General features: G+C 41.7%; 1 protein-coding gene across 5 annotated transcripts in view; it reads right to left on the bottom strand.

The window, feature by feature from the left end:
* Positions 1-12,468, bottom strand: part of SPTBN1 (spectrin beta, non-erythrocytic 1) — a 276,406-nt gene that overhangs the window by 32,241 nt on the left and 231,697 nt on the right. For all 5 annotated transcript variants that reach the window (XM_060754564.2, XM_067462900.1, XM_067462903.1 and 2 more), the window contains 7 exons: positions 10,460-10,550; positions 7,640-7,786; positions 6,477-6,740; positions 3,683-3,907; positions 3,454-3,543; positions 1,939-2,217; positions 145-275 (listed from right to left, as the gene is read on the bottom strand). In XM_060754564.2, coding sequence (XP_060610547.1) covers positions 145-275; positions 1,939-2,217; positions 3,454-3,543; positions 3,683-3,907; positions 6,477-6,740; positions 7,640-7,786; positions 10,460-10,550 — 1,227 coding nt within the window. The remainder of the gene's footprint in view (positions 1-144; positions 276-1,938; positions 2,218-3,453; positions 3,544-3,682; positions 3,908-6,476; positions 6,741-7,639; positions 7,787-10,459; positions 10,551-12,468) is intronic.

Consider the following 12,468-nt stretch of genomic DNA (forward strand, 5'->3'; position numbering starts at 1 on the left):
CCAATGCTTTAGGCCAAGATGACTTTTTGTTGCTTGGCATTGTAGGATTTGGGGCTTGAGAAACAGTCAACAAAAAAGTACTGAGAGCTTGATGTATCACTGTCCGGAGGAAACAAACTACAAACATAAAATGTCAATAGACACCTCTCTGGATGATTGTCTGCAACCAAAGTCCTGCTCGTCTTGGAGAGCTGGTGCACCGTTTCAGCATAATCTTCTACAGCTTGCTCCAAAATCTGGTGCTTCTTCAGCATGGAGACTGCACTTTGTTCATCCTAAAGTGATAAGAGAGAACAATATAATGCTCTTTAAATGACACAATGATATAGGGAATAATATCAATGTGTACATAATGGAATCTAGAAATATAAAGATCTGTTAGGATGGCAGCTGCATCTGCTGATTAGATTTGACTCATTTTGAGGGACCCAAATCCGAATATGTACTATGTGATTGACGGACTCCTTCCTCACATGGACAAAGTGCAAATCACCAGGAAGTCAGATTTTTCTTCCATCCAAATATCAAGAAAGGGATCGATTTCTTCTAAGTGATTTGATCACATTGTAAAGTTGACTTCCTCGTGTTAGGGATAAGCCCCCACTGAAATGTTCCCATGCAAGACTTTGGCTGGTGGAGTCCCCCTTTATCAACATGCCTGCTCAGGTTTTGTAAATTTAGAGTTGTGGCTTCCTTGATTAACACAATCCATTTGTAATTGGATCTGCATATTTTCATATTACTTTCCTTACCAAGCATTACTTCTTTTGCAATGAGCTGGGCCTTTTGGCAGCTCGTAATAGCCATATATAACTTTCCTCTTTCTCATTCTTCTTGATGTGCCCCCCAAAACTGCACTAGAATCCACTGCATGAAAGAAAAAGCAGCCAAGGAGGAAGATCATGTTCTAAACCTGACTTCAGCAAGGGCTCACTGAAGAATACAAGAGTTTGAGGAGTCAGAACAGGTATGGATTGGTTTCCTCCAGCTATGGTGTGCAGCTGTATTGTTTTATTTATAGACACATGAGAGAGTATTTTGTAAACACATAGAACCTTGAAACTATCTGGACCTGTTTGGATGGCAGCTATGGTCTGACAACAATGTGTTGTTCAAACACATCAAGTCAGACTTCTCAATAAAGAAGATGACAAGTAACAAAGGTGCAGAAGTGCTGAAAAGCAAAATCTTGCAAAAGAAAGATAAATCTGAAATAAATGAATGAAGCATCAAACAATTATGAGAAGCTGCAAAGAGAATGTCATAAGAAATGCTATTTCACTTTAGAATTGCAACACTCTGGGTGGAATCAAACACTCAGGAAGTTACTTTAGATCAGGTATGGGCAAACTTTGGCCCTCCAGGTGTTTTGGAATTCAACTCCCACAATTCCTAACACCCCAGTAAGCTGGCTGGGATTTCTGAGAGTCCCAAACACCTGGAGGGCCAAAGTTTGCCCATGCCTGCTTTAGACAGAGTCAGATTTTTGGTCCACCTAGCTTTTTTTTTTTTACCTACACTGACTGCTTCTGCAATTCCACTGATTCGGACAGGAAGTCTTTACCCAACCTACTTACAGATGCCTGAGAATGAACCTGGGACTTCCTGTGGGCAAAGCATGCATTGTGCTATCAAGCTATAGCTCACTTTGTGACAAGAATTCAGATAATTTGGCACAGAACAGAATTGCTAGGGCAGGCCATTTCAAACTATTTAGTAACTGATGACTCTCAGCTGAGGAATGGTCCAGATGCAGGCTTTTGTCACTTGAGGAACAAAACCCCAAGGGATAATTTGAATACATGAACATAGCTGTACCACCAAAGACAGGTCCATAATACGATTTCAAATTGTTATAAACATAAAGTAAAGATGTGTTTTGATGCTCCAAAGACATTACTCAGTAGTTGTCCTTGGAGCACTGTAGTGTTTTGTTACCTTGGCCTTCTCTTCGGACATCATGTAGAGTTCCTGTTCACTCATCCACGCTTCAGCCTCGGCGGCATCGAAGTAGTACTGCTGAGCTTTGTGGGACTCCTCAAGGCGCTTGTGGCGTTTCTCGGTCTCCTCTATCAGGAGGTTCCACAGCTGCTGCAAGTCTGCAAGGCGCTGCTGGATTGCTTCGGCATTAAGGCTGCTGTCCGTGACAATGTTTTGGCTCCTCTCGAAAATGTCGTCGATCCGAGGCTGGTGTCCCTGGATTTCCTTCTGAAGTGTCTAACATGGGGAAATTCAATACTTGCATTGGAAACAGCTTACTGAACAAATGCTTATGGGGAAAGATAATAGGGTGTCATTCAAGAAGGCAGATTCCCAGAATGCATTGCAGTAATTAGGGAGGGAGGGAGACAGCCAGCAGGCAACACTTTCTGATAGGAACAGGACTGACAAGTCTTTTCAGGACAGGGACATCAATATCAAAAGAGCAAATGACTCAAGGCTCAAGCAACTAGATAACAAAGCTAGAAAGCACACTGCCTTGGAGCCAGTCCAAATGGTAGACTCGCCACCGGGAATATACCATATGGATTGGAGCGTATTTTCCACCTAATGTTGTTATCACTGAGCATCTAGATATTGTGTGAATTGGGATTATTTTATTATTGTTTAGATATTGGCACAAGTTCCTACACCTACTATCCATGTTGATCAAGTTTACCACCAGGAGGAGCTGCAGTCCAACTGAGCAAGACACTCAATCCAATATCTATAGTCTCAGTCCATTGAGGTAATCAGCATATTGTCAATGTAGTGTAATGCATGTGATCCCTGCAGTTGTCACAAAACAGCTATATTTGAAGTTTACACTATATTTGGTCACCTGATGGCACAGGATTCAACAGCCATAAGTGAGAAGGACATTCTCATGCGGTTTAGGTTTATGTGAATAGTCTGTTGTCTGAATGCTCTCTAGAAATGCTATGCTTGGCTTAGAGAAGGCAGAGTTTGACCTATTCCCTTTACCATTAGTTCATGTAAAATGGGCACATAGCTCTGGTATCAGTGCAAAATGGATCAGGAAATAAGAGCTGGAAAAGATTCCCCACAAAAAGGACCTTAAAGTAACTTCCAAACACATGATGTCATTCTCCACAGATGGTGTATCTCATTGGAAACCAGGAGGTAGGATATTGGTCCCATCTACACTGCCATATGATGCAGTTTAAAACTATATTATATGGTCAGTGCAAAGTCATATAATATATTTTAATTGTATTGAACTGCATTGTATGGCAATGTAGATGGTGCCACTCTCTCATTCCAGGGCAAACCGCCATGCAAAACAGGATTAAGATTAATTCCAAATGTAACACCTGCATCTTTTAGACTTGCTTTGGGAGATTGTAGGTTAGTGTGCTTTGGGCAGTGTTCCTTAAGGGCACAGACTACGTCTCCTTTGGCTTTCTGCTTTGTAGGTGGATTACTGGGATCCAGGTAGAATTAGTCACTTACCTGATTCTTCTTAATTAACAGCTGAACAGTCTGAAGGTTGTGACCATGGTCTGTAGAAGTAGCAATAGGCATTCTTTCTCCAACCCACAACTAGAAAAGTCAAATAAAATGTTCTATTAATGGAAAATGAAGTTTAACAAGAAGATGATCTTAGAGATACAATGGTGTTTGAGAATGCGCCAGAAAACAGGAACTGCAAAAAATTCCCAAGGAGAACTTCCAAACTCACAATTTCATCCTCCACATCCCGGTTGAACTGATGGATCTCCTTGGAAGCCAGGAGGTGAGACTTCCTCTCAGTCAAAGGCTCTAGCAGCTCCACAAACTTCTTCTCCACAATGATGCGTTGGCCATCCACCTCATCAGTGCTCTTGCCCTCCTGGCTCAGTGCTTGGGCCTGGCTCTTCAGCTCCTCAATCTCCTTCTTACGTACGTTCATTTGGTTCTCCAGCATCTAAAATGGTGGGGATGGAGAAGGAAATGTACATATTTATGAAATGTTCTCTCAAGCATCAAAAATGGTTGGGATGAAGATGAGAAATGTGAGTATTTATCAACTATTTTCTTCAACCAAACAAATAATCTAGATTTCTGTCTCCCTTATAATGTGTTCCAGGCAGGAATAGGAAATGTACGGACATTTTTGCAATCCCCGAACCATTCTCTGGTGATACAACAGCAATGAGATTTTCCATGTGCTGAAACTTTTGCAGTACTAAAAATAGCAGGAAATTCTCATATCAACTAAGTTGAGAAAACCTGGTGACAAACTCTTTCAACACAAACAACTCTGATTTGTTTCAAAGCAAGTCTAGTCTGGATGTAGCACAGCAATTCATGGCCAGGTCTACAAGGAAGATCTTGGGCCAGCCAGAATTGTCCATCCATGATTTAAGAGGAGGATTTCATTCATGGATTCTACTTATTTAGTTTAAATGTGTAGTAGCATAGTAAGATCTCTGTATTAGCAAGGGAGAAATTCCTGGCCTTACAATGCTTCCATGAAATGGAAGATCTGAATAAAGGCCATTAAATTACTTGACTTTCAGTTCCTCATGCCATAAGGTTACCTTGGAAGACCTAGAAAATGCTGAGGGACCATTTCTCTTTGGCATGAGTAAATGAAACCATAGATATGGGTTCTGTGGGTACAGGAGTCTTATGCCACCTCAGTTAACAAAGTATATGTTCTCCTGAATCTTCTGTCCTTAACAGAACTTACAATTTTCTTTTCATTTTCTATTAAGCTTTTTAAGCATGCTCACTAACAGACTTTGGAAACAGCTACTATTCATCTAACCCCATGGTTCCCAACCTTTTTTTGACCAGGGACACCTTGACCAGGGACCACTCTCCAACATTAGTACCAAAAGGGTTACAAATCAGCTTTTGGTCAACTTTAGATTCAGTTTGGTTCTTTGGGGCACTGATTCAGAAAATTGTATTGGATAAACCACATCAGCTCTAATTTCTGATACAGAACATATGCCATCTAGTAGTCACCATCTGCTTGCCCAAAGAAAACCATATTTAATAATCTAGAGCTGATGTGGTAGTAGTAATCTTTCGTGGGTAGTCCGTCTCTTCCCCTCCTGGCATCCCTGTTGCCTCGGCACTATAAGAGGGTTTCCTGAGACCAGTCGCTCTCATTGCTGCATGGTTTCAAGGCAACAGTGTAGCAATTGTGAGGCCGCAGACCATATTTTCATTCTTGGGGACCACTGGTGGTCCACAGACCTCATGTTGGGAACCACTGATCTTACCTATTGTTGGTAGGTGCACACTGATGCAGTAGAATGGGAGAAAATAAAATCGCATTTTTGTCTAGTTCAGGTTTTATTACATCATTTACTGCAGACGTGCTGCTGCAACCTGACACCAAACCACTGTCTTTCTCTAGTCTTCTTTCATTAGTTTTCCAGTACTGATATTGATGGGTGGAAAGGGATTATGCAAACAGGAGCTTCACTGCCAAATACTTTGTTAACTGAGACATGCCTGTATACCCCTTTTACTGATAATATGTGTGTGTGTGTGTGTGTGTGTGTGTGTATGTATATGTATGTATGTATGTATGTATGTGTGTGTGTGTATATATATATATATATATATATGTATTAGTTTAGTGAGTTAAGCCTATCCAAATCTACTTCTGCTCTCCCATGAAAATCAAACACATTTAGAAAGACCATATATAGGTAGTTCCCAAGTTACAAACAAGATAGTTTCTCTAGGTTTGTTCCTAAGTTGAACTTGCATGTAAGTTGGATATTTGTGCGTGTGTGCACGTGCAAGGTTTGGATAGCATCGGGAAGGGTTAACACCCCTGTTGAGTTTGTTTGCTGTCTGTGCCCCTGTTCAGGGGGAAATAGAGACTGTTTATCTCATTCATGGGAGTGCAGCCTAAAATGAAGCAAATGTAGCAAAACTGCAGCAGTGAAATATGGCACTCTCCAATAGTAAACCCCGTCTCATTGCAAAATAGTTGGGTCTGGTTGCCCACCATTCACTACTTGAACCCAAGGCTACCATAATTGTTTACCATCAGCATCAAGAGGCTTATGAAACAACTAAGCAAGTGGGTTGTTGTAGGTTTTTTGGGCTGTATGGCCATGTTCTGGAAGCATTTTCTCCTGATGGTTTGGCTGCATCTGTGGCAGGCATCCTCAGAGGTTGTGAGGTCATGGCCATACATCCCAAAAACCTACAACAACCCAGTGATTCCGGCCATGAAAGACTTTGACAAGTGTAACTGCTTGTATAATGGTTTTCATGCCAAGGTAAAGCTACAAACGGATTCTAGACCGATTGCCATATGGAAAATTGTTAAAGGTAAGAGATTTTTGTAGAAACAGAAATGCTTTGATAATGTGTAACCACAGTCACCTTCAATACTTTCTGGCTGAAAAGGCAGTTGAGGATCTTTAATATTCTGAACAAATAAATTCCCATTTCTCTTTCGCTACAATTGTTGAATTTGGCCCCTAAGAAAGCTGAATTGAGGGCTACTCCAATCCCTTCACCTGTTGTTTCTTCAGCAGGATATTGACGCTGGTGAGATCCTTGCCATAGTCATCGGACTGGATCTGGCACTCCAAGCCATTCAGCCACTTGTCCAAGTCAGCACAACTCTGAGTGAAGAGCTCAGCCTTGTTGGCATCAAAAAGCCGCTGAGCTTTGGTCTGGGTGGTGCTTTCGAGCACTTCCCACATCTGGTGCAGACTGGTAAGCTTCTCTTTTACGACTCCTTCTGTTTCAGGTTTCTCAGCAATAAGCTGCATTCCTTCCTGCAAATAAAACAGAAATGTCAACCAGGAGTAATTGAGATCCCTTGGCTATGTCAATCTGAGCAGCAGAACTGACTGTTACTGGATTTTTTTAAAGGTTTTGGCAAAACAACAGAATCTCATCCATTCTCTTTAATACTGATTCTCTTGAGGTCCAAAGGTTGAAGGAGACAAAAAGCCCGGAGTGGACATCTACAAATAGAGTTCTGAGACATAACAGTACTGCTACAACAGCTATTAACTTGCACTCCACCTATTTTCAGCCATGCCTTTTTCAAGTCAAAGACATGACCTACAATGCCAGGTTTAGATATCAATTCATAGCTTTATAAATAATTATTTGAGAATCAGAGGACAGGCAATACAGTTGCCCACTCTTAACTTGTCCTCAAGCACTGGCTTTGGCATGGAGCTCCTGGTTTACACTAGGCAAAAATTCCCTCAATAATACCATGTTGAAGATAGGATGCCACATTAAAGATGGAGTGAGCTTGTTTTCTGCTGTTCCAGAGACTACAACTTGGAGGAATGGATTCAAACTACAGGGGGAAAAAAGGTTCAACCTAGACATTAGGAAGATCTTCCTAAGTGAGTGCTGTTTGACAGTGGCTTTGGAGTATCGAAACTCAGCCATTGGTAGCAGGTGCAAATTATGGCTTTAAACAATAGCATGTGAGAATTCTGGTATATATAACCCACTTTTCCTTACCTGCAACTGTGTAAACTAACTAGGAGAAAGGATTTTCATGTAGTACTGGAGGTTGCAACCACTACAAATACATTATAATTGCAGCTTCCAAAGGTACCAATCAAGCTGTCTTGACCAAACACCGGCATCTCAGTGACCCAACTAGAATGTTTCTAGCCCTTTCACAGAGCTTTGTCCCCACTCCCCTTACCTTTTCAATTTTGTCCAGCCATTCTTTATTGGAACCAAGCTCTGCCATGAAGGCCTGGTGTTTCAGCCACTTGCTGTGCAGGTTCCTTGCTTCATCATAAGACATGTCCTGTGCTGTAAGCATCTTCTCATTAATCCACAAGGACAGCTGGGGAGAAAGAAAACAAGTGTGTGGGGTGGTCACTTTGTGTGAGAACTGGGAATTCCTCTGCAAGTACCTCTAACCATAGAATAACCTCTAACCATGGGAAGAGACATGCAGAGCCCAGGGGCAGCCACTAAAAAGGCCCTTCCTTGTGTCCTCCATTAACTGTCCTTGTGATGGTGGTGAGACTGAAAGAAGGATCTCCAGATGATTCTATGGAGTCATGGCCCATGTGGTCTCTTCCAACTCATGATTCTATGAAATGGCATTAATTCTACAATGTAGATGCCCTCTCCACTCACCCATGTGCAGCCCTTATGGGTTTGACACTCAAACCTGTAAGCTAATTTTTGAGAAGAATGGCTTTCCAAATAACCTAACCAGCATAGCCATTAGCATGCCCAGCTCAGGTTGCTGTGCGTTTTCCAGGCTCTATGGCCATGTTCCAGAAGCATTCTCTCCTGACTTTTTGCCCACACCTATGGCAGGCATCCTCACAGGTTAAGGATACTCGGAGGTTGACGATGTGGGTAAAATGTCAGGAGAGAATGCTTCTGGAACACAGCTATACAGCCTGGAAAACTCACAGCAACCCAGTGATTCCGGCCATGAAAGCCTTTGACAACACAATGCCCAGCTCTCTTGTGAAGATGTTAAATGCATACATTAGATTTGTAAGGAAGTGTGGAAATCTGTTTTCTAGCAGTTTCCATTTTGTGAGAGCACATACTTCACTGTATGTAACTTCAAGAGCGATTTTAATATCCTGCTATTGCCAAGGAATTTCTGCCGAAAGTCCAGACCCAGCAGAGTGTTGTTTTCCCTTCTTTGTTGTAATTAACAAAACAACACAGTGCATTTAGGGAGGCCTTCCAGAAGCTGCAAACTCTGCATCTTTTCAGCCAACCACCCTGTCCTGAGTTTCATGACTTGTAGTGGACCCTCCGCCCAGAATCCAAATGGCACAGGCGAAGGGGAACAGAACTGGCTCGCTGGCTCAGCCACCCCTATTTTTGGCCGACAAAGACCATTTTTCATCCATTCATGAACATTTCCAAAGGTCATTTCATAAAAGGCTCGTTAAGGGTGGTAATAAAAGGAAAATGTGTAATTGTGGGAATTAGAAGAATCTGCCTTTCAGAGGAAGCTAACAAAGGCACCATTCATGGGATAAGGAAAGGTTCTCATTGGGGCAATGGCCGGTCTGCCCTCCAGGGCGGCAACATGTCTCCTCGGGTGCCATATTATCCTGACCTATGGAGAGGTGAGTTTCCAAAACTCCAATTTTAGATGAGCGTGGGAAGAGATTTTGGGCAGGAGAGGGAATAGAATGGGTCATTATGCCAGTGGCTGAAGCCCTTGAAACAACCACATATCATGGTAGCAAAGGAAAGGTCATGGAAATTCATGGGAGGAATATTTTAATGTCATCATTTAATAATATAGAGACAACTATGACTCCTCTATTTTCCATCCCCTATGAATTCATAATCAAACTCCACTCATATTTGAACAGACTTTACCCCTCAATCTATTAGGCATCATGATTTATTGCTTTCCCTCATCTGTAGAGCTGTTGTTATTGTTGTGTATCTTCAAGTTATTTCTGACTAATGGCAACCCTAAGGTCTATCATGGGGTTTTCTTGGCAAGATTTGTTCAGAGGGGGTTTGCCATTGCCTTCCACTAAGTCTAACAGAGTGTGACTTGTCCAACGTGTTTTCATGGCTGAGCAGGGATCCAATGCTCAAATCACTACAGCAGTGGTTCTCAACCTGTGGGTCCCCAAATGTTTTGGCCTTCAACTCCCAGAAATCCTAACAGCTGGTAAACAGGCTGGGATTTCTGGGAGTTGTGGGCCAAAACACTTAAGGATCCACAGGTTGAGAACCTCTGCCCTACAGGATTCTGCTTCCCAGCTGTTTTCTGAGACAGATCCTCAAATAGCTAAGGAGAGTTACTTTTCTTGTTGGCCATGCTGGCTGTGGTGGACATGGGGATCTGAGAATTGTCATTCAAAAATTAAATATTTCATAAGGTTTGAATGGCTTGGGGAAATTGAATATTATGTACAAATAAAGATGTCAGGTCAGATTGCTAGCATCTCCACCTCACAATGTCTATGGTTGAATGGAAGAGACTCTCCAGAGCTGATGAACACCATGTCCCAGCCTTCTAACGGATGGATCTCATCTACACATCAAAACAAGATGAATGCAGTGGGGAGGATGGGATTTCCTTTAGTCCTACATCTCACATAAGTTATTTTTTCTATATAGAGCAATTCCCCAATATTTGCTATATTTACAATACAAAATGGATGTTGAGCTGGGTAAGAAATCGAGATAACAAGTATCTAATACACTTCTAATTTTCCATTCATGGGGTGGGGTGGGGGGGGGGGATCAATTGGAAGCTCATTTGTATCACTGACATTATCTCTAGGATCTGGTCCAGAGGGCTCTTCTAACAGCCTCCTTCCATGCCTTTTTAATAAAATGATGCTATCTCTGTCCATTGTCTAAGGAAAAAGTGGGGCAGTTCCTTAACAATTGGCTGCCATCACAGGTTAATCAGTTCCTAGGCAGATGATATCTATCATCTGTTACAAATTAATGGACTGGAGACGAAAGACAAACCGACACACAAAGCAAAAGTATCTTAACCACAATGTACCTCCTGGCAATCCTGAAGAAACTTTTGAAGATCTCTGTTGTCCTTCAATCTCATCAGAAGTTCACTAGCCACCTCACGATTCTTCTTATGTCTGTTAAAAACAAAAACAAGGAAGAGACTTTTCAGTGTGAGAACTCTGAAGATGGTGGTTTTGGTTATTATATGCCCCATGAATAGAAGCTCTGTTTCAAATCTCGTGCATATCTCCCCATCTTTGGATGCTAATTAGGGACAGAATTCCTTGAAATGAGGACACAATGACCGGCCTCAAAGTTCCTCCATAAAGACTAAAAGTAAACCAAGTGTTTTGAAGGGTGGGAATTTTGACAGAGAATGGAATTTCTGTGAGGGGCTGTTTCAAGAGTTATGGCAGTTAAGAAACTTTGTGTCTCCTAAAACCCTTCACTACATTTTGATAATGCAACTCTTAGGACAATGGTTCTCAACCTGCGGGTCCCCAGATATTTTGGCCTTCAGCTCCCAGAAATCCTAAGAGCTGGTAAACTGGCTGGGATTTCTGGGAGTTGTAGGCCAAAACACCTGGGGACCCATAGGCTGAGAACCACTGTCTTAGGATCTGCCAACCAGTATGACTAGGAAATTATAGTTCTAAAAAATTGTAATCCAACAAGTAATTTTTCCAAGATCTTGTCCTACCACAGATACCTTGATAGGGCATTAATCTGAACCATGTCAAATTTTGTAGAAGGACTCAATTGTCGATGATAATTGCAGCAATTGGGGGACAGTCAGTTAATAAAACATGTGGTATTGACATCTTCAGGCTTCTAACAGGCTAAGACAATCTTTGTTCTGGCTTCGTGGCCTGATGGAACTGAGCAGGGAAAGCTTCCAACAAGAATCCCCTTTCTGTTTTTTGGGGGGAATATATGCTCTTACAGCTTGTCCGCATAAACTCCTAACCCTATACAGCTTGGATCCAGGTTATTTGTTGACTATGCCTTCTTTTATGGGCTTACTAGACCTCCAAATTCGGCTCAAGAGGGACTTTCTTGCTATTCCATCTCCTTCTCAAATGTGTTTGATGGGAACACAGTGATTGATTCCAGATTTTGGAACTCCCTCCCTAGACAGATCCATCTTTGCCCTTCTAACCAGAGGCACTCCAAGTGGCCAGCTACTGGTCAAAGGACATTTAATATAATGCCAAATTATTTAAAATGTGTGCTTTTTGTGAACACATTACAACTCCCTCCTGACTTTTCGGAAGAGAGTAAAAACCTGGCTCTTCGAGCAAGCATTTGGAACCCCGGAATAGATAGTCAAGCTTGAGATGGAGAATGACCCAGGAACGGCCAAGATGACGAACCAGATGAGGATTGGAATGAGAGGATATAGCTCTTTTTAAATTGTTTAAATTGTCATTGCACTGTCTTTTTTGTCTAAATGCACTTAATCGTTTTTGCTTTTTGAATGTATGTATTGATGGCATTGAATTGTGCCGATATGTAGACCGCCCTGAGTCGCCTGCAGGCTGATATGGGTGGGATATAAATAATGTAAATAAATAAATAAATAACTGTACCCTTGGTTTGCTTCTGATATGATAGATAGATAAATAAATAAATAAATAAAGTGGTTTTATCCACTTTTGAAGAAGTTCTATAAATGCGGAGGGCCTACGGTAAATCTAAATCTTTTCAAAATCCTAAATAAATACATCTACAATTCCAGAAATAAAGTAAGAGTTGTGTGGTGGCGGCAGCTCTCTCCAGTTTTGCAGTTGAAACATGAAGCTTTTAAAACCATGCTGGTTACACGCAGCAGCAGCTCTATTTCTTGTGCATCATCTGAGTTGTGTTGGATTTAGCCACAAAAACTGGGCCAGTTTCTGCCTTCAGTCAATGAACATTTCTCTGCCATCATACGGGACAAAGATTCCATCCAACTACTTTTTTTAAAGACTCAAACCACATGAAAGTAAAAATGCTTTGCCATAACTTTCTCCTAATAGGTTGCATTACATATTAAGAGGCGTTCTCACACAA

Source organism: Anolis sagrei, chromosome 1, assembly GCF_037176765.1.
Source record: "Anolis sagrei isolate rAnoSag1 chromosome 1, rAnoSag1.mat, whole genome shotgun sequence".
Lineage (NCBI taxonomy): Eukaryota > Metazoa > Chordata > Lepidosauria > Squamata > Dactyloidae > Anolis > Anolis sagrei.